This window comes from Sebastes fasciatus, chromosome 20 (assembly GCF_043250625.1).
Source record: "Sebastes fasciatus isolate fSebFas1 chromosome 20, fSebFas1.pri, whole genome shotgun sequence".
NCBI lineage: Eukaryota > Metazoa > Chordata > Actinopteri > Perciformes > Sebastidae > Sebastes > Sebastes fasciatus.
In genome coordinates, this window is record NC_133814.1 from 16,277,186 (window position 1) to 16,297,220 (window position 20,035).

The window sequence follows — 20,035 nt, forward strand, 5'->3', positions numbered from 1 at the left end:
CTAAAATGAGTGAAGTTAGTCACAGAACGAGATGCTAAACTTATTTTGACTTTGAACAGCAAGTGAGATTAAAAATGCAAATTTTCTCAATTTAAAATGTCAATGTGTGTCCCTTTAATCATACTTGAACTCTTTATTCCGTATACACGCTGTATAAAATGTAATACTCAAGGACAGACTTGGTTGAAAGCTCAGGTCACACTGTGTTTACCACCAGCGTTTGTGATCTCACATTGTAGTTGGACTCATCAAAGGATCAACATTGAAGTCAGCATTGTTTAGTCTCACAGGACGGGAACCAGTTTTAGCTTATAATGTAAATACTCATATTATTGTATATTAAAATACGTATTAAACATATCTGAATAACAGTGACTGTGTCTTCCATTGGACATGTGTCCAGTTTTTAAAAAAGATAGAAGTTCTGCAGTTGGTTTATTGTGGACAAAACACAGTTTTGCTGTCTGGATCAGTGATAAACATGGTGGTGAAGAGTTAACTTGAAACTGGCTTGTAGTTCATCCCACAGGTTGTATTTGTAAATATTTTTAAATATTTGCTGGACGTCAGCGATGTTTCTACAGGGTTTCATGAGGACTGGAATGAGATTTGTGTATCTGGGCCTCACACAGTATTAACACAAGTATTTTGTCCATAAAAGTAGAAAATATATTGACTGGTAATAAACAGTATTTTACTCAAGCTGATTAAATGTTTTCTTTCCTTTCTTTTAAATCGACTTGAGTAAAATAGTGTTTTCCGCATAGCTCTGGTTCTGGAACCAAACTCCTGGAGAGGGGCTGGACTCTCGGCTTTTCTGGAGTTGCTCAGGGTGAGAGGCGCCGGGCGGATGTGGGGATACTCACAAGCCCCCGGCTGAGCGCCGCTGTGTTGGAGTTCTCCCAGGAGAAGGAGAGGGTCGCCTCTATGCGACTGCGAGTCGCTGAGAGGAAGTCTCTGACTGTTGTTTGTGCTTATGCACCAAACAGCAGCTCAGAGTTCCCGGCACCAGAACACCCTAGGCCAAAGGTCGATGGTCGACTTTGTGGTCGTATCATCAGATCTGCGGCCGTATGTCTTGGACACTCGGATGAAGAGAGGAGCAGAGCTGTCAACTGATCACCACCTCGGGGTGAGTTGGATCAGCTGACGGGGGACGCTGCCGGACAGACCTCGAAAACCCAAACATGTAGTGAGGGTGAACTGGAAACGTCTGGCTGAGGCCCCTGTCCGCGAGGTTTTCATCTCCCACCTCCGGAAGAATTTTTCACACATTCCAGGGGAGCCTGGGGACATGGCCTCTGAGCGGGCCATGTTCAGAGCCTCCATTGTGGAAGCGGCTGCTAGGAGTTGTGGTTGGAATGTCATCGGTGCCTGTTGTGGCGGCAACCTTTGAACCCGCTGGTGGACACCAGAGGTGAAGGAGGCCGTCAAGCTGAAGAAGGAGGCCTCTAGGACTTGGTTGGCCCGGGGGTCTACGGAAACAACAGACAGGTACCGGTTGGCCAGAAGGGGGAGTGTGGGAGGAATTCGGGGAAACCATGGAGAAGGACTTTCGGTTGGCCTCAAGGAAGTTCTGGAAAACCGTTAGACGACTCAGAAAGGGAAAGCAGGGCTTGACTCAGGCTGTGTGCAGCAGGGGAGGAGAACTGCGGACTCGGACTGGGGATATTGTTGAGCGGTGGAAAGAGCACTTTGAGGAACTCCTGAACACGTCCTCCGTGGAGGAGGCAGAGTTTGAAGACTCGGGAGAAGGCTTGTCCATATCCTTGGCAGAGGTCGCTGAGGTAGTCAAAAAGCTCCTCATCGCCGAGGCGCCAGGGTTGGTTGAGATTCACCCCGAGATGCTGAAGGCTCTGGACATTGTTGGGCTGTCTTGGCTGACACACCTCTTCAGTGTCACATGGAGGTCCGGGACAGTGCCTGTAGAATGGCAGACCCGGGTGGCGGTTCCCATTTTTAAAAAGGGGGACCAGAGGGTGTGCTCCAATTATCGGGGTATACTGCTCAGCGCCCCCGGGAATGTTTATTCTAGGGTGCTGGAAAGGAGGCTCCGACCGATTGTTGAACCTCAGATCAAGGAGGAGCAATGGGGATTCCGTCCTGGCCGTGGAACAGTGGACCAGCTCTTTACCCTTGCGGGGCTGTTTGAGGGGTCATGGGAGTTTGCCCATCCAGTCTACATGTGTTGTGTGGACTTGGAAAAGGCTTATGATCGTGTCCCACAGGGAGTCCTGTGGGGGGTGCTGCAGGAATATGGGGTTCCAGGATCAGTGCTACGAGCCATCCGGTCCTTGTACACCAAAGTGAAAGCTGCATCCATATACTCGGCACAAGGTCAAACGCGCTTCCAGTGGGTGTTGGCCTCCGACAGGGTTGTCCCTTGTCACAGATTCTGTTTGTGATTTTCATGGACAGGATCTGAAGGTGCAGCCAGGGGGAGGAGAGTGTCCGGTTTGGGGACCTTTTGCGTCTCTGCTCTTTGCAGATGATGTGGTTCTTTTGGCTTCATCAGACCGCGACTTTCAGCACACACTGGGGCAGTTTGCAGCCAAGTGTGAAGCGATCGGGAGGGTAATCAGTACTTCCAAGTCTGAGGCCATGGTTCTCTGCTTGAAAACGTTGGACTGCGCCCTCCGGGTTGGGAGTGAGTCACTGCCCCAAGCGAAGGAGTTTAAGTATCTCGGGGTCTTGTTCACGAGTGAGGGTAAAATGGAGCAGGAAATGGACAGGCGGTACGGTGCGGCGTCAGCTGTTATGCAGGCGCTGTACCGGACCATTGTGGTGAAGAGGGAGCTGAGCTGGAAGGCAACGCTCCTGGATGCCTCCCTTTGGAGGTTTTCCGGACACGTTCAACCCTTGGCCCTGGTGTAGACCCAGAACATGCCGGAGAGATTTGTTAAACCCTTGAGCACTTGTATAGAATTAAAAACGGTTATTATTGACTTTCTTTTATTTCTTAAAAGCAGAGATTAGATGGATACAAATGAGAATTATTCAACCAAACTATGAGGACAGAAGACATGAAAGTGAAACGTGAAAGACCTGCACATCTTTTTCTGGTTACTGGCTCTAAAATTACTGACTGACTAATGATCACTGACATTTTTCAGATCTACTGTTTAATGTCAAATCCTCCCTTTCAGCTCTCTTCAGATATTTGGCTCCCCAGCGTCTCCTTTGCCCTTTGGCTGCCTCCAGTTAGCGTAGATTGACTCCTCATAGTCTCCCATCCCTTCAAACTCAACATCGGGAGACTCAGAGGCCAGAAGTGCAGCTTCCTGTGGTCCAAAGAAATCCTGAGGGAAAAACCCAAAATTATTGACTATGACAATTCCTCTTAGAGGTTTTACAGTTTTCCATAAATGATTTATACAAACATGACATTCTTTAGAATATTTTAAAGGATTTATCTTAATACTGTCATTTTCTTTATTTCAACATTAGCAAACAGGCCTTTTGTTTTCATGTCACTGAAGAATCGCAGAGCTACAAAAAGTCCTATTTTTTATTTTTTTTATTTAGTGAAGCAAGACAAACAGAAACAAAACAAGAGAAAAATAAGTAAATAAAATACATCGGGGGACATGACAGAATAAACAGGACAGGGCAATTCTAACAAAATGAACAAAATGAGACAAGTAAATAACAGATGTTGGTGAAGGGAGGGGGGTGTTATTGACAGTGCAGGGCAGTCTGTTGTGTGAGGTTCTAGTGTGTGTACAGTTGTGTTTGTATGTATGCAGTATGGGGGGGGGGGGGGGTGTAGGGTGTTTGTTTGTTTGTATTTAAAGAGGAGAAAGGAAAGAGAGAGAGGGGGTGGGGGGGATGAGTATTTTTTGTGGCAGGGGTGGCTTATATCTCATCGTCCGACAATGTTATGTTATAATATTCTGTCTTTATATATTGGTCTTTATTTGTATTTGCATTTGTATTTTTTTATTTCCTGAGAGGTTACCCTCCTTAAGCTGTTCCGTGTTGGAAGAGGGATTTTTTTTTTCTCCCCTTATCTTTCCCTTCCTCTTTCCCAATTCATTTCTTTAATTTTTTTTAAAATTTCTTTTAAACCGGACGTCAGGCCTGCCAGGAAATGGGGAAAGAGGAAGGTGGATGAATAAGTGAAGGAAAGGGGGGAAGAAGAGAAAAAGAAAAAGGAGGAAAAAGAAAGGTGGGAAGAGGAGTGGTGATACTTGATGTGGGGGGGGAAAGGAGGGGGAGGGTGTTATGTCAGAGGGAAAGTCATTCTAAGTAGCCTAAAAGTTTTCTTCCTATTTTTTGGGGACATCAAAGGTGCTTGTTAAGAAAATATGTTGTAGTTTTTCTTTTAATCTCACCTCAACATCCAACTTTAAGTACTCCTCTGCAGATGTCAGCATCTGCTTTTGAGTGACGGTGCGGTTGTGGTGTTTGAGAGCCTCCTGTTTAAACAAGACAGACACACAAAAAAGTATTGGAACAACAAACTAAATTAGCTGAGAGCAAATGATTGATTAGCGGCTTTCAGCAGACACAGTACATTAATTGATTATTGATGGATGGAACATAAACCCATGGGTTGAACTGCCTTTTTTTCCCTTTAACCAGACAGTATAAGTTTATATCTCAGCCAGTGTTATGATGTTCCTGTTTTGAAAGTAATTTTGTTCACATAGAACTGAATATCTTGGCATGAAATATAAATTGTAGAGTTAGATATGAGACAGACAACAGATTTGATATTTATATTTCCTCTCACCATCCTGGGTGTGAAGTGGTCGGGCTGAAGCCCCCACTGTTCACTGTAGGCTTTATAATACTGCAGGTTCTGCTTCATGACCTCGTCCTCAGGTTCAAACAGGAAGTAGCTGTACGCACAGGGCAACGCACTGCGGCCGTCGTTCACTGGATAGAGAAAAAACAGCAGATGAGTGTTGATATTATTCCAGAGTAGTGATGGAAAGCTTAGTAGCAGTTGGAAACTTACACTTATAATAGGTATACTGGAGGTAGTGGTAGATAGTGGCCACAAAGTTCTCCACAAAATAACCACCAACGTTAGGCATCAAGTTTTCTTCACACTTCAGCTTACAGCGTAACACGTCAATGTAGACATCTGTGGAGAAGCAGAGAAGAGATTTAGTAAGAGACTCAAAATGAAACCAGGGGCCAGTGGTGGAAGAAGTAGTCGGATCCTTTACTTAAGTAAAAGTAACAATACATTAATGTAAAAGTATTCCATTACAAGTAAAAGTCCTGTATTCAAAATCATACTTAAGTAAAAGTACAGAAGTATTATCAGCTAAATATACTAAAATATCAAAAGTAAAAGTACTGATTTTGCCGAAAAATAACCCCTGTGACTGATGTATCATATCATATACTGTATGACATTAAATGTTACTGTTGTAGCTGGTTATGGTGGAGCTAGTTTTATCAACTTTATATAGGTAGTTAAGTCCAGTGGTTCCTAATATAGGGGTCGGGCTCCTCCAAAGGGTCACGAGATAAATCTGAGGAGTCGTGAGATGATGAAACAACTGATGGACATCTGAAACATGACAAAGGGCCCCGACAGTGTATTTTTGTGGTCCCAAGCCAAAAAGGTAGAGAATCATTGGCTTATTCAGTAACTATGTGTTGTATTTGATAAGCTTATCATATGTCTTTTTATGTAAAATCATATTATAAAAAGTTACAGCTGGCAGACAAATGTAGTGGAGTTTTGCTCTCTTTTGCATCTCCTGGATGCTCAGAAGTCTTATCTGTTCATTTTGACACTCTTGTCATTTTTAAAAACTGCATACTGACCTGCTACGACTGTGTAGAAGTCGCTGTGTGGTGAAAGCGGACTGATCCCTTCACAGTCGGCCTGACAGAGGTCGTACTCGTGGAGGTACAGCCTCAGAGTTTCCTCCATGTGCTCAATACTGTTGCTGTAGTCACCTGAGTTGATGAGTTTCACTCCTCTCAGAAAGGAGGCCTATAGAGAGGAAACGATTGATCCACTTTTTCACTTCAGAAACTGAGATGGGAAGTTGATGTAGTGCTAAACTGTGTAACTCTCTATTGTGCTGTGTATTCTACAGAAGGTGTTTTATGTAAGGACAGAGTCTAGGTTGTCGTCACCTCGTGTGGCTGTTCTTCGTGGTCGGTGAGGTAGCCGCTCAGGTCGTACTGGCGTTTGTACTCCTCCATCAGCTGGTGCATCTCCTGGTCTTTAGGGTTCTTCTGGAGGTAGGTGTAGGCACATGGGACGGCCTTCTGAAGGTTATTCAGCTAGGAGAGAAACACTGAATTACCTCAGGTGTTGTTGAGAAGACTAGTGACGTATACATTTTGTTTCTCTTGTCCTACAACCTAAACTAGGTAGGATATTACAGGTTCACTGTCAGATAGACATTACGAACACTCTCTGACCCAGTGGCTGATGTTGTATTTGGCCAAAAATAAAACTTGCAGATGTTTGCATCAGTATTTTCTGTTTATTAATGGTTATTTTAGGGCGGTTTGCCTTTGTTAGATTTAAGTATAGAGGGATTGGAGAAAGGCTAGGTGATCACAAACGTTTGTAGTTCTCATTTTCATGTACGGTATCCCCAAGGCACAACAATCCTCCATTTAATTGTTCTTTAAAAGCACATTTGCCCAGTTTTTGTTGGTCATTTAGTACAACTGTAATTCCTATTGATTCTATAATTTCCAGTCAGTTGAATTTGAATGCAACTGTGTCATTGCTCACTTTGCTGGTGACCCCTAAAGTACTCCTGGCACACTTCTAAATCCACTGGTGTTGCCTTCATTTTGTCAGCAAATGTCATGCACTTTGTGTTGATTTGTCATTGCCATTTGTTGCTTTTTTTAACCCTCCTGTTGTCCTCGGGTCAAATTTGACCCATTTTCAGACTTCATTAAATCATAAATATGGATTTTTTTTTAATCTAATTGCCCCAAAGGAACATGGATGGTTGCCCATTGTGGTCTTTGCAAAAATTGTCATTATGTGCTGCTATTAAAAAAAAAAATTGAAATGTTTTCAAAACAATATTCTGACAAAGTTTACATATACCAGTATGTGATAATCCATCAACATTATGTTCCTCTGATAATAACTATAGTCAAAATAATTCATAATATCTGCTTTTTTGTTGTTTTTTTACAAAAAAAATTGGTATAATTTAACTGAAATTAGGTTTATTAACCTTAATTTCCCCCCCAAAAAAATTTAAAATTGAATAATTAGGAATGAAGTTGGCCAAAAAAATGTAACACAGAATTGGGTGATAGTTTATGCTGTATGCTTTATAAACAGTCAAACCAGACCGGGTACATTTTTACCACAGTTGCATGGTCGACAGGAAGATTTTAATCAATTTGAATGTATTCTTGGTTTAATATCACTCTACAGCCATAATCGGTTCATTTTTTTAGTCTTTTCACACTAAAAATAGTCCTGTAGTCCACTACAGTGGACAATACAAATAAAGTTTAACAAGCCTAAATTGATAAGATTTTCTTTTAACCCTGAATAGAAAGGAAATCACAAAAAATAAAGTAATTGGAAGACACTTTTTTAAACTTGGTTCCCAGGAGGATATAAGGTGTCCTGAAACATAGTGTGTCTCACCCTGGAGTGTGCAAAGTGCAGGTATCTGTATGGAGATCTCCTTTTGAACTCCTCCAGGATGTCTCTGCTGGGAGGAGGCATCTGCAGCATGGGGAAATGCTCTCTGCACTTCTTCTGACAGGATGCAGTCACCATAACGTGCCAGTAGACGCGGAGGTCCTGGTTTCCTGTAAAGGACGGTTCTTCTATCGGTTTGCTGCTACTATCACAGTGCAGCATGCAGTATCTCACACTGTCTTTAAGCAACCGGTGCAAGCGCAAACTCAGCTCCAAAAATGTGATCGCCTCCGTCCACTCCTCTGCTGCGTAATGATCCAAAGCCAACCCATACGCCTTGGTGAGAGGCACCAGCTCCTCTTTCGGGAAATTTCTGAAATTGTAATTCTCATATTGTGCTGCTGTCATACAAAAAACAAAAGTGAAACAAAAACAAAGCAACGTCAACAACGCGTCTCCTTTTGCGCAAAATGCAACCATGATAATAAGATAATATCCCACATATTATTAGTCTGCTTCCTCTTGTCTGCTCCTGCTGGTTTCGCGTCTGTGTGGTGGTCTGCTGAAGTGCTTAAAGGGTCTGTGGGGATTCATGGATTGGGCCTTTCAGAGTTGCTGTCTCAGGTTTCTCTGTGCGGACTTACAGCTGTCTTGGTTTCTTTATTTGGCACAAGAATACAGCGTGCGTAAAAGTGACCGCTTGTGCGCATTGTTGTCCACTTTGTTCTGGTGTTGCTCATTGCTCGCTCAGTTAACTTTCACAATAAATCCCAAGTACAAATATAAACTACTGCAGCCAACAAAAGGTTATATAACATTCTTACATTTGCTGCTAGGAAAAAGTATATTACTACAGTGGATCAGTGATAAGAAACCCTCTGTTCAAAGGTGGCAAAAAGTGATATTTGAGATGGTCCCTTTGGAATATCTCACAAAGAGTCTCTTGAACATGAACTCACATATCCTGTGACTTCCCTGCACTATGGACTATTTCCTATGATCTCCTATATACATTTTTTTTTTTTTTATCTGAGCTGCACCAGTGTTTGTTGTTTTGTTTTTTGATTGTGTTTGTAAAAATAAGAAAACCCAATAAACATATTAGTGAAAAAAAAAAAACTTTCACCATAAATGTGATGAATAATACTGCATGAGATGAGATTTATAAAATTAAGTCCTATAGTTCTGAAAGAAATGTCTTCTATATGGTTTTATGATATAATAATTATGTTCTGTAGTGTAACTTAGAGGATTGTTTTCAGCAGTTTCAGCAGCCCACAGTAGTTTTGGATCATTAGACATATTTGTTCTCCTCTTATAAGTCATATTGAGATGTCTAATCCCCTCACAGACTAGACTGGATCTCTTTTCATCCACTTCAGACGCTCCTTGAGTGCTTCTTGATGTTTTCACGGCATTAGTGGAAAATCTGAAACTTTGGGACCTCTCTCTCAGGCCACTTTACGGCTCTTGGTGGCTGATCCAGAGAGAGAGAGAGAGGCGGATCTCTGCTGGTTTGCAGTGATGCTGAAGGGTCAAGCCAAACAATAGTGGGCGACATTCCTTTCAAAATAAAAGCTGAAAATTGTCAATTTTGGGGAGAAACAAAATCCCTCCACACAAATCCACCTCAAAATAGGCCAACACCAATTGAAATTACAGTTTAATATGAAGTCTTTTTGTGTTGTCTCTCTCCCCCCTTGTTTTAAGCTGTGACATTTTGTGTAAAAACAAAGACAGCTGTAAAATGAAAATACAGTGGTAAAGAATGTGATGATGATTGTATTAGTTGCTGAAACTGCAATAAAAACTAAGTTTAAGAAAAAAAAAATAGGCCAACACTAAATAGATAAAATACAATCATAGACATATTGTGTATTAGATTGTTTTTTTATTTATTTTTTAAAAACTTTTTATTTATTTATTTTTCAGTTATTATACTGAACAAATGTCACATCAAACATAAAAACAAAGATGAACTCAAAAAGCAAAAACACAAAAAAAGAAAGAGAAGTGGGTGCACTACTCTGACATTAGTAGTGACAATCTGTGATTTTCTTTTATTTTTGAAAGGAAGTAGTGCTCTCTGGTTATTGTGGTTAACTTGACAGAAGTTTTTCCCCACTCCCCAAACTCCCACATTCCTTCCCTCTGGTAAAAACTCCTCACTGCAACCTGGAGATTGTCCACGTTTACAGCATTCAGACACCGCCGCTGCTCCACATCTGCAACCCTCGGCCCTCTCTGCGTTAAAGAGCGCACAGGCCTTCAAATTGATCCATTTTATCCAAATTTATCCATTATTTTTATTGTTTTGAATCCTTCTAACTTATTTGACCTAAATCTGTAAAGATGTTTGTCTGCTGCATTGTCTTTTGCCTCCTGGCTACGTGGTTTTCTTCTGCTGTGGAGAGTAACCCCAGTCCTGTGGTAGGAGATGTAGTCGTGGACAGACACTTCATCCCAAAAGTCTGTGTAAGAGAAGCCAAAGAGGGAGATTATGTTCGCTATCACTACAACGCCACATTTGTCGACGGGAAAACATTTGATTCGAGGTGAGTTTATTTGCATTTTTATCTGAAATGCATTGATTTTTAGTTAGTTTAACTAGTTTTTTCGCTTTCAAAGTTGGTCATTTGGCTGCAGAGGCCATACACGTTCAGTTTTTATGCACCAAATATTTGGAACAAGCTCCCAGAAAACTGCAGGACCAACTCTGAGCTCTTTTAAATCAAAGCTTAACACTTTCCTGTTTGCTGCTGCCTTTTATTAAACCAGATAATGCTCTTATACTGCACTACAGCTCTTGTGTGTTATATTCTATTTTAGCTTCTATCTTATTGCTTTTATTTTTAGCTTATTTTTATTTTCTAATCTTTAATTTTTTTCATGTTTTTATAACTGTTTTAATTATGTCTTAATGTTCGTTTGCACTTTGAATTGCACTGTTGCTGAAATGTGCTCTAAAAATAAATCTGCCTTGCCTTGTCTTGTCTAAAACAGGATGCAAAGTTTATGTAAAAAAAGCAGAGATTTGCATGTTAGAATAAGTTTGCAATAGTCTATTAATACATATCTGTATGCATGCCCTTACAAAATGTACTCCTCCTTTTACTACATCCTCTTAAAGTCAACCCACTACTGCTGACGTATTTGTCAACCTTTTGGTGTTTTTTTCCTTCCCATCAGCCATACGAAAGGAGATGCTAAAGTGGGCCTGCTGGGGGAGGGCCGGCTCATTGCAGGGATTGATAAAGGTCTGCAGGGCATGTGTGTGAATGAGCGAAGAACAATCACAGTCCCACCTCACCTGGCCTACGGAAGCACCGGTGCAGGTAAAAATGTGAAATGTCATGACTTGTTTGGTTGGAGTTGTGCTGCCAGATTTTTAAAGACCCATGAGTATGTTCTAGTTCTAGTAGACACAGCACAGCAGATTCTCTTTAGACCCTCAGGGCCCTCCAGGTTGTCTATGTGGCAAATTACTCTGTAGTTACTTTAGTTGTCCACATTACCTAACAGATCTGTAATCAAACAAGTACATCATATACACAGGCCCTGTGTCAACATGTAGTTTTAATACCTTTTATATTGCAGTGGATATTATGGTGCATATCCATAAAAACACATTTGTGTTTTATCAAATTATCATAAACTAGTTGATATGTGTCAAACAATACTGGATAATGGCAGTATTCCAGCACCGAAATGTTGGTTTCTGGGGCTAAACGGGGACACACAGCTCATTTTAGCCCCCTGGGAACCAGGCCTTTCAGGGTTTAACTTTTCATAGCATAAAAGTGTTGAGGTCCTTAATGAAGTAGAGCTGCAATGATTAATCGATTAGTAGTCAACTATTAAATTAATTGCCTACTATTTTGATAATTAATCAGTTTGAGTAATTAAAAAAAAAAAAAAGGTATTCCAGCTTCTTAAATGTGAATATTTTCTGGTTTCTTTATTCCTCTAGGACAGTGAACTGAATATCTTTGAGTTGTGGACAAAATAAATATAGACTACAACTGAAGTGCAAAAACAAATATTAAATCAACAGCGTAATAACAAGATATAATACAAAAATAAACTTAACAATACTGTACATTTAAAAAAATATCAAGAAGAAAATATTAACTTAAATGTGCAATCGAAAACAAATAAATAGCCTAAATAGTGCAAAAACAAATATTAAATTAGAACATAATTGACAAGATATAATACAAATATAAACTATTAACAATACTGTACATTTAAAAAAATATATAAATATATATTAATTTAAATGTGCAATCAAAAACAAAATAAATAGCCTAACTAGTGCAAAAACAAATATTAAATCAAGGTCATAATTGACAAGATATAATAAAAATATAAACTATTAACAATACTGTACATTTAAAACTAAACTGAACTGAGAAATGAATGCATAGTTTCAGGAAGTGCTTTGGTTTACCTTGTTCACCCAAAAGGTCTCAACTGGGGTGCTCATTTAAGGAAATAAGATGATATAAGGTGTCATTTCACAGAGGCTTTCAGTTAAGATGGATGATATTGGTGTTTTCTGTAAACAGTTCTTAACACTGATGTCTTTTGCCGTAGATAAGTCCATCTAACCTTCATCTAACCGTGTTTACAGGTGACGTGATTCCTCCAGACACCACCCTGGTGTTTGAGATCCATCTGTTGGATCTGTGGAACAAAGCCGACCTGGTTGTCACCAAAACCATCAGCACTCCCAAAGACTGCAAACGCTCCGTGATGCGCACTGACTTTGTGCGTTACCATTTCAACGGCACTCTGCTCGACGGCACCGTCTTCGACTCAAGGTGAATTCTGGCTTCTTGGATGATTGTTGTGATTAACAATTGTAGCCCTAAAAATATAAAAAGAAAAAAACAACAGTCAAAGAGGTCCTTATTTGCAGCTCAATCTCATTCTTATCTCCATGGTCTGGATGACAGCTCTTTTGTGTTTGTACTGTGTTATCCAGGTGTGTTGTGTATTTGACTTTGCGCCTTTATGAGCCCTACGTAGCTACACCAAAAAGCACACCCTGGACTCTTTAGTGGGTGAGGGCTGGCTGGTTAAGGGCATGGATGAAGGTCTGCTGGGCATGTGTGTGGGAGAGATCAGAAATATCGTCATCCCGCCCTTCAAAGCCTACGGAGAAAAAGGATCAGGTGAGCATAAATGATAGTTCACTAAAAGGGCTAAAAAAAAGAGGTTTGAGGTGAGAGTTTGGTGTTCCTGCTTTACAACTGAACTCTGCTTCTCCAAACACCCGGGAGGTCAGAGGAATGAAATAATGTTAGAATAGGCAAATCCTTGAAATAACATATTAAAATGCATACACATAGAACATACTTTTTGTCATAGCACGTAAAGCTCCCCAGTAGTTTTTTTTTTTTTTTTTTTTACCACTTGTAGCGCTAATATGGAGCAATGTTTATAGGAGCAGCCCCCGTTTGTTTACATGTACGAGGAAGGACACCTAGTAAACGTGGATTTAAAGAATGCACCATCTCTAAACATGTGTTAGAACAAAAATACATTGAAATTTCAAGTTATGTCATATTTAATCCAAGAAGTTACTTGTTCAGCATCTTGTTTCGTGTAAATGTACACACATCTTCATCTAAAATTTCAATATTTAGATCAGATTCTCATTTGTTTTGTATGTATAGCGCTTACCGTCCTTTGCTATCCCAAAAGGCTTGGGAAAAACGCCATGGTGACCCAAGGTGTCCCGTGGTTATATGCATCCACAGTAATTTGTATAGCACATTTCAACAACAAGGCAATTCAAATCACTTTACTTAAAACATCAAATGCATCTAGACAAAGTGCAAAAGAAACACATTATAAAAGAACATTTAAATATAATTAGAAACAGAATGCAAGAGAATAAAAATGACAGTGTAGTGAAATGATAAATAAAAAGCAGCAGCAAACAGAAAAGTCCTCAGCCTTGCTTTAAAAGTAGTGAGAGTTACAACTGGCCTGCAGTTTTCTGGGAGTTTCTGGGAAACTGAACGCTGCTCAGTCCTCACCCCTTTTTAAAAACAAAATAGTTCTTTAATTGCAAGTATCCTTTACCATATTTTACCTTTAGTGAAATTAGTGATTATTATATTCTGATAAATAAATCGATCAGATGGAAATAAGCCAAGATTCAAGTAATTCATAGTGTAACATAAAAAAAAGAAAATCACCAAAATAAAACCCTCTATATAAAACCACTTGTCTTTCATGTTAGTGTTTCTTTCTAGTGTCGGTAGGTGTGAAGTTTGAAATTCTCCGTCCTCTGCCCACCAGGTACAGATATTCCCCCCCAGGCGACCCTGGTGTTCGATGTCCTGTTGGTGGACATTCACAACCCAAAGGATAACCTCACCGTTGAGGACCAGGTGGTGCCCGAGTCGTGCTCACGCAAGTCTGTGGCTGGGGATTATGTCCGGTACCACTACAACGGTACCTTCCTGAACGGAGTCACCTTTGACACCAGGTGAGCTCCGGTCACACTGACAGTGAAGCTGATTGTGACTCAGTTTCCAGTCATATTGCATTTGTACTGTAAATATAAACATGCAATCCTATTTTAAAACCCTGCTCTAAATGTCAACCCATCACTTCAGTACAATAGTGCTGCCCTAATACTGATGTATTTTGAGGTTTGATACACGACAGATGTGTATTTCTGGCCTCAAGGTGTATAACTCTAATAAAAGCCACACTTTTTTTCAATTAAACCATGCTCATTACTGCCAACAGCTACCAGAGGAACAGCACATACAACACCTACATCGGGATGGGGTATGTGATTGCAGGCATGGACCAGGCCCTGCTGGGAGTCTGCACTGGAGAGAAGAGGAGGGTCATCATCCCTCCACACCTGGCGTATGGAGAGCAAGGAGCAGGTAAATTACTGTAGCTTTTCCTGCAGCTTGCATTAAGTTGTCTGCCCGAATTGATTTTAATTGATTTTAATTGATTTTGATAACTGTTGGTTCGTTGTAGGTGGTGTTATCCCCAGTTCTGCTGTTCTGGTGTTTGACATTCACGTCGTCGACTTCCACAACCCCAACGACACGGTGAGCATCCAGATCACCCACCGACCCGAGGCGTGTAAGGAGATCACCGCGGAGAACGACCTCGTCCGCTATCACTACAACTGCACCCTGGTGGACGGCACGCCGCTCTTTTCCTCGTGAGTTACCCAGACATTGCCATATTTTTTAACACTGATATTACATTACCACTTGCATTTATATATAATGCATAATGTGTCCAATCAACGTTGTCCTCAGACACGACTATGAGCACCTTCAGGATGCAGTGCTGGGGTCGGACAAGGTGATCGACGGGCTGGACGAAGGCCTGCGTGGCATGTGTGTGGGAGAGAAGAGGGTAATAACGGTTCCGCCTCACCTTGGCCACGGAGAAAAAGGAGGTAAGACTTACAATACTCGCAATACCAGTGTTTTAATAGACTTAATCTATTATTATTTTGAACCCCGACAGGCATCTTTAAGTGCTGATTTACAAGTTTGAATTCACTAAAGTAAGTTTTCTCTCCGTCAGCCACTGGTGTGCCAAGCAGTGCTGTGTTGGTCTTTGACATTGAACTGGTGAGCTTTGAGAAGGGAGTGCCACCTGGTTACCTGTTTGTGTGGCTGGAGGACAGCCCAGCAGATCTTTTCAAAGCATTGGACGTCAACAAGAACGAAGAGGTGCCCGAGGAGGAGGTACGTTACCGCTGACATTATTTCACATGGCAGATGAGGGCCCCTAAAAGTATTTATTTACCAAGTTTTACTGAGTTTCTTTATGGAAACTGTAGACGTACTCTGCAAACATATTTTAATAAAGACCACATCGGTGGAAGAAGTAATCAGATCCTCTCCTTAAGTAAAAGTAGCCATATCACAATGTTAAAATACTCATTACAGGTCCTGCATTTATAATTTTACCACAGTAAAATACACAAGTGTTAGTAGAAAAATGAACTTAAAGTATCAGAAGTACTTGTTATGCAGAACATGTATTAATTATATACATTATATTATTGGATTATTAGTTACTGATGCTTTAAAGTGAAGTAGCATTTTACGGTTGATTTAATTTTAGTACTTTACCACAAATAACAGATGTTTTCTGAATGTAAAATCATAATCGGCAAAGTAACTTAACCTCACTATACATAGAAATGAAGTGGAGTTAAAAGTACAATATTTCCCACTGAAATGTAGAAAAGTAAAAGTATTAAGTAGCATACAATTAAAATGTAATGTGTAAATACCTAAAAAATATCATAAAAATGCCATTAAAAGTAATAATATAGTATGCTTTATTAATTATGAATGAGGGTCAAACCTTCATCACATGTTGATCTGTTAATTCCCTGAACTCTGTGGACACCACAGGTGAGACAAAGGTGAGATTTGAGTGGGTTGTGGCGTTTTGACTGCACTGTTTTCTTTAATGCTAACATCTCAAAGTCTATAACTCTAAATTCATTAAATGTATTAAATCAATTCATTAAATTACACTGTTATTGATTGATGATGCTCTTTTATCTCTTAACACATTTCAGTTTGGGGAGTTCATCAAGCTGCAGGTGGCGGAGGGCAAAGGTCGCATTAAGCCTGGAATGCTCATCGAGCAGGTAATTACCGACATGTTCAGCAACCAGGACCGAAATAAAGATGGAGTGATCAAGGCCGAGGAACTCAAACTGAAGGTAGACGAGGACAAAGAAAGAGAAGAGGGGAGGCACGAAGAGTTGTGATGAGGTCAAATACTTTTATTCTCTCTCAGGGATAAACCCCAACACCTTAAAAACAAGCAACGAGAGACTATTTCCATACATTATCGTTAGGGTTGTAATGGTATGAGACTTTTACGGTATGATAACCGCCTCAGAAAATATCAGTTTCACGGTATATGGTATTACACTATTATTATTATTATTATTATTATTATTATTATTATTATTAGTATGTTACAATGGCCCTTAAAGGAATAAGAACATAATTATAATATAGTAGTATTATAAACTTGATAGCATATAACTATGTTAGTTTACATGTTAACAGCACTATAGCATGTAATTAACTACTAAATGAAAAATAACATCAGCTATGAGCTTATATAGCTAATGTTCTTTTATTCATAACAATTAACATATACTAGGTGTGCGACAGCGCAGCCAGACTGCTCCTGGCTGTCTTTAACGCACACACTCACGCAAGTCAGTTTTTTTCAATGCCGTAGACAAGCAAATGTACTCGTTATGATAACCGTCAACTTTCAAATTATACCATTACAACCCTAATCATCATGGTTTAATATGTTCTGTACCACATTGGACAATCTTTTTGAAATGACAAGAATATAGTGCAAAGGGTCTTTTTTGTGGAGTTCTGTGTTGTATGATTGTTTGTATTTGATAGTTGTATTTCAGAAAACCAAACAAGCACCTTCTTTTGTCTTTGAAAGTCACATTAATTAAAAGGTTTTTAAGAAAAAGAAAATTGTTTTGTTTTTTTCTGGGACATTTTTTTCCCAGCTGAAGCAATCATCTGACATCTGAAATAACTGCACCTATATTTATGACAAAAAGAGAGGTGCACAAACAATATGACAAACTATTGGTTGTAGCTGATGTTTCTTTATAAACTCAACTGACTTGCGGCAAGTCACGGACTCAATGAGGTGAAGTTTTGAAGTAACGACTAAACGAGCAGTCACGTTACGAAGCATAGAGAGACAGAATAAATGAGTAAAATTATCAACGTAATGCTTCATCCACAGTCTTGGAAAACACATTGCTATCACCAGATGAGTGACAACTTTGTTCGGTTTATTTTCTGTAACCAGTGTAGTAGTAATGCATGGCGGAATTGGCAAGATAAATAGCAAATTGCTGGCTAATTAACTCTTGGGATAATTCCGCCATGCTTTAGTAGGATACTGATTACAGTAAATGAGCCAAACAGCGGGCTGAAAGCCAGCGGCTTCGCTGGCCGTGACTAGAAGGTAACACGCAAATTGCGAACCTCTCCAATTTTTCCGAACTACTAAACTTTTATTTTTTCGTCATGCTATACTATGACTTTTTTTCATGAAATTTTCAACATACTATACTGTGACTTTTTTTTAATACAATTTTCGACATGCTATACTATTTTTTTTTTTTATAAAATGTTCAACATACTATACTATAACCTTGCATTTCAACATGCTATACCATGACTTTTTTTTATTTTTTCGAAATACTATACTATGACTTTTTTTTCATTAAATTTTCGACATACTATACTATGTCTTTTTTTTAAATTAAGATTAAAGTCAATTTTTTTTTTTTAAATTTATAGTATAGTACATCGAAAAAAGGCATATTATAGTATGTCGAGAAAGAGTCATAGTATAGTATGTCGAAAAAAGTCAAAGTATAATATATCGAAAAAAAATAAAAAAGTCATAGTATAGTATGTCGAATCTTTTTTTTTAAAAAGTCATAGTATAGTCTGTCGGAAAAAAAGTCATACTATAGTCTGTCGAAAAAAAGTCATAGTATAGTATGTTGCATCTTTTTAAAAAAAAGAAAAAAAGTCATAGTATAGTCTGTTGAAAAATACTACGGTTTTTAACTAGCTACAAACTGGAGGTAGATGAGGACAAGGAAAGGGAAGAGGCGAGGCACGAGGAGTTGTGATGAGGACAAATGCTTTTATTCCCTCTCAGGGATAAACCCCAACACCTTAAAAACAACCTACAAGAGACTATTTCCATACATCATCATGGTTTAATACTTTCTGCACCACACTGGACAGTCTTTTTATAACTGACAAGAAAATAGTGCTGACTGTTTATCTTTGATAGTTGTATTTGAGAAAACCCAACAAGCAAAAAAGAGGGTGCCTGGCACCGATGTGACTTCAAAAAACAAACATCTCCACATCCTGCACCAGAAATTCATTCATAACAACTTCTATGAGCAGCTCTTAAAAAGATCAGGAATACTCAACAGTTATTTGCAGAAACAAAAATGCATTGGTTTTGGTTGATAATGGTGGGAAACTATTGGATACTAACTTAAAAAACTTAAAAAATATTAATATAAGTATTATTAATATTGACGCATCATAAAAAATAATTTAAAAGCTACAACATGATTCGTCAGTTTAACGACTAAGTCTTTTACTGTCATAAGACTACATTGCAAGAAATTATTAGTAGCATAGAGAGACAATGTAAAAATGTTGATTAAAAGGGATAGTTCACATTTTTTAGATTCCCTTATGAGGTATTTCTTTTGGAGTCATGGGTCACTAAAGGAAATCAAGGAGCAATTATTTTCTTGCAACTTGCTGTTTTTTTTTTTTACTGGGATTTAAAAATGTGAACTATATCTTTAGCTGAGAAGAGCACACTTACAAGTAAGTCCATATTCATCTTTTCTTCAACTACGCCAAGAGTAAAGTGAAACTAGGTTAATGTTACGTCCTACTTTCTAACAGACACAATGTTTCAGTTGAAAGATAACACACATCCTAGATAGTACCTCTTAACAACTACAATAGCTTAGAGACAGATAGCATCACTGTCAAGTTAGCTGAACTCTGCAAGTAAACCAATGATACTTGCAGTGTATGCAGAGGTAATTATACAGTACACACAAAACACAACAGAACAGTGTAAATATGAAGTAGAAGACTTAAAGGGACTATTTGTAACTTTCAGAAATGCTTCTTAACAGCGACACCTGTGGCCGTGAAATCAACGAAAGTCAGCGTCGGGCTCGCGCCTGCTCGCTCTAAATATACCTGAACGAGCATCGCTCAAAACAGTGAGGCGACACACGTCAGCTAAAACCACAATATCACTCTATATTTCAGCTGCTTGGCAGTAATGTTAGCTGACCAGACGGAAGTCTCTCCATGAACATGATTTAGATCTGATCTTAGTGTTGGCTTTTACTGCCTCAGCGCAGGCTGATGCAGCGGGGCTCTGCAGCGTGTCTCCCTGCTCTCTCCGCCCGCAGCCGAAGAGAGCAGGGAGACACCGGCACCCGGTCGGTAACGAGACGATAACGTTACTAGCTTAGGAGCTCCGTCACTTCACAAGACACGGGAAACCTCTGTTGGTCTGGAGGAGCTGCAGCAGTTATTTCTGCAAAAACGTCCACTAGATATTCTCAGAGCTAAACTAACTCTTCTGCAGTGAGGAGTGAGCGCGCGTTCACGTCTAGAGGTGGAGCGAGCTGAGAACGCGCGCGCTCTCTGAGTGAAGGCAGGCAGGCGGAGGAGGAAAGGCAGCGGCCAAACGCGAACGCACATATGCGAGCGCGCATGTGTGGCGACCCGCTACATTTATACGCTTAAAAGGTTACAAATAGTCCCTTTAACAGATGAGATAGCCATTTATAAAATGTGT

General features: G+C 39.7%; 2 protein-coding genes across 2 annotated transcripts; one reads left to right on the top strand and one right to left on the bottom strand.

Annotated features, from left to right (window-relative positions):
* Positions 1-3,112: 3,112 nt before the first annotated feature.
* LOC141757954 (endoplasmic reticulum protein SC65-like) lies at positions 3,113-8,518 on the bottom strand. Its single transcript, XM_074618884.1, has 7 exons — positions 7,604-8,518; positions 6,106-6,255; positions 5,788-5,959; positions 4,964-5,092; positions 4,736-4,881; positions 4,335-4,418; positions 3,113-3,299 (listed from the first exon to the last, which is right to left on the bottom strand). The coding sequence occupies exons 1-7, from the start codon at positions 8,078-8,080 to the stop codon at positions 3,153-3,155; spliced, it is 1,305 nt and encodes a 434-aa protein (XP_074474985.1). The 5' UTR covers positions 8,081-8,518; the 3' UTR covers positions 3,113-3,152.
* Positions 8,519-9,749: 1,231 nt separating this feature from the next.
* fkbp10b (FKBP prolyl isomerase 10b) lies at positions 9,750-17,130 on the top strand. Its single transcript, XM_074618883.1, has 10 exons — positions 9,750-10,155; positions 10,790-10,935; positions 12,234-12,423; positions 12,632-12,777; positions 13,913-14,102; positions 14,369-14,514; positions 14,615-14,804; positions 14,905-15,047; positions 15,179-15,342; positions 16,191-17,130. The coding sequence occupies exons 1-10, from the start codon at positions 9,953-9,955 to the stop codon at positions 16,383-16,385; spliced, it is 1,713 nt and encodes a 570-aa protein (XP_074474984.1). The 5' UTR covers positions 9,750-9,952; the 3' UTR covers positions 16,386-17,130.
* Positions 17,131-20,035: the final 2,905 nt, after the last annotated feature.

Coding starts and splice junctions, on each gene's coding strand:
- LOC141757954 (XM_074618884.1), bottom strand. CDS start 8,080: ATGGTTGCATTTTGCGCAAAAGGAGACGCGTTGTTGACGTTGCTTTGT. Junction 6,256..7,603: donor TGCACTTTGCACACTCCAGG/GTGAGACACACT, acceptor TTTCTCTCCTAG/CTGAATAACCTTCAGAAGGC. Junction 5,093..5,787: donor CTTCTACACAGTCGTAGCAG/GTCAGTATGCAG, acceptor GCTTCTCCACAG/ATGTCTACATTGACGTGTTA.
- fkbp10b (XM_074618883.1), top strand. CDS start 9,953: ATGTTTGTCTGCTGCATTGTCTTTTGCCTCCTGGCTACGTGGTTTTCT. Junction 14,515..14,614: donor GTATGGAGAGCAAGGAGCAG/GTAAATTACTGT, acceptor GGTTCGTTGTAG/GTGGTGTTATCCCCAGTTCT. Junction 15,048..15,178: donor TGGCCACGGAGAAAAAGGAG/GTAAGACTTACA, acceptor TCTCTCCGTCAG/CCACTGGTGTGCCAAGCAGT.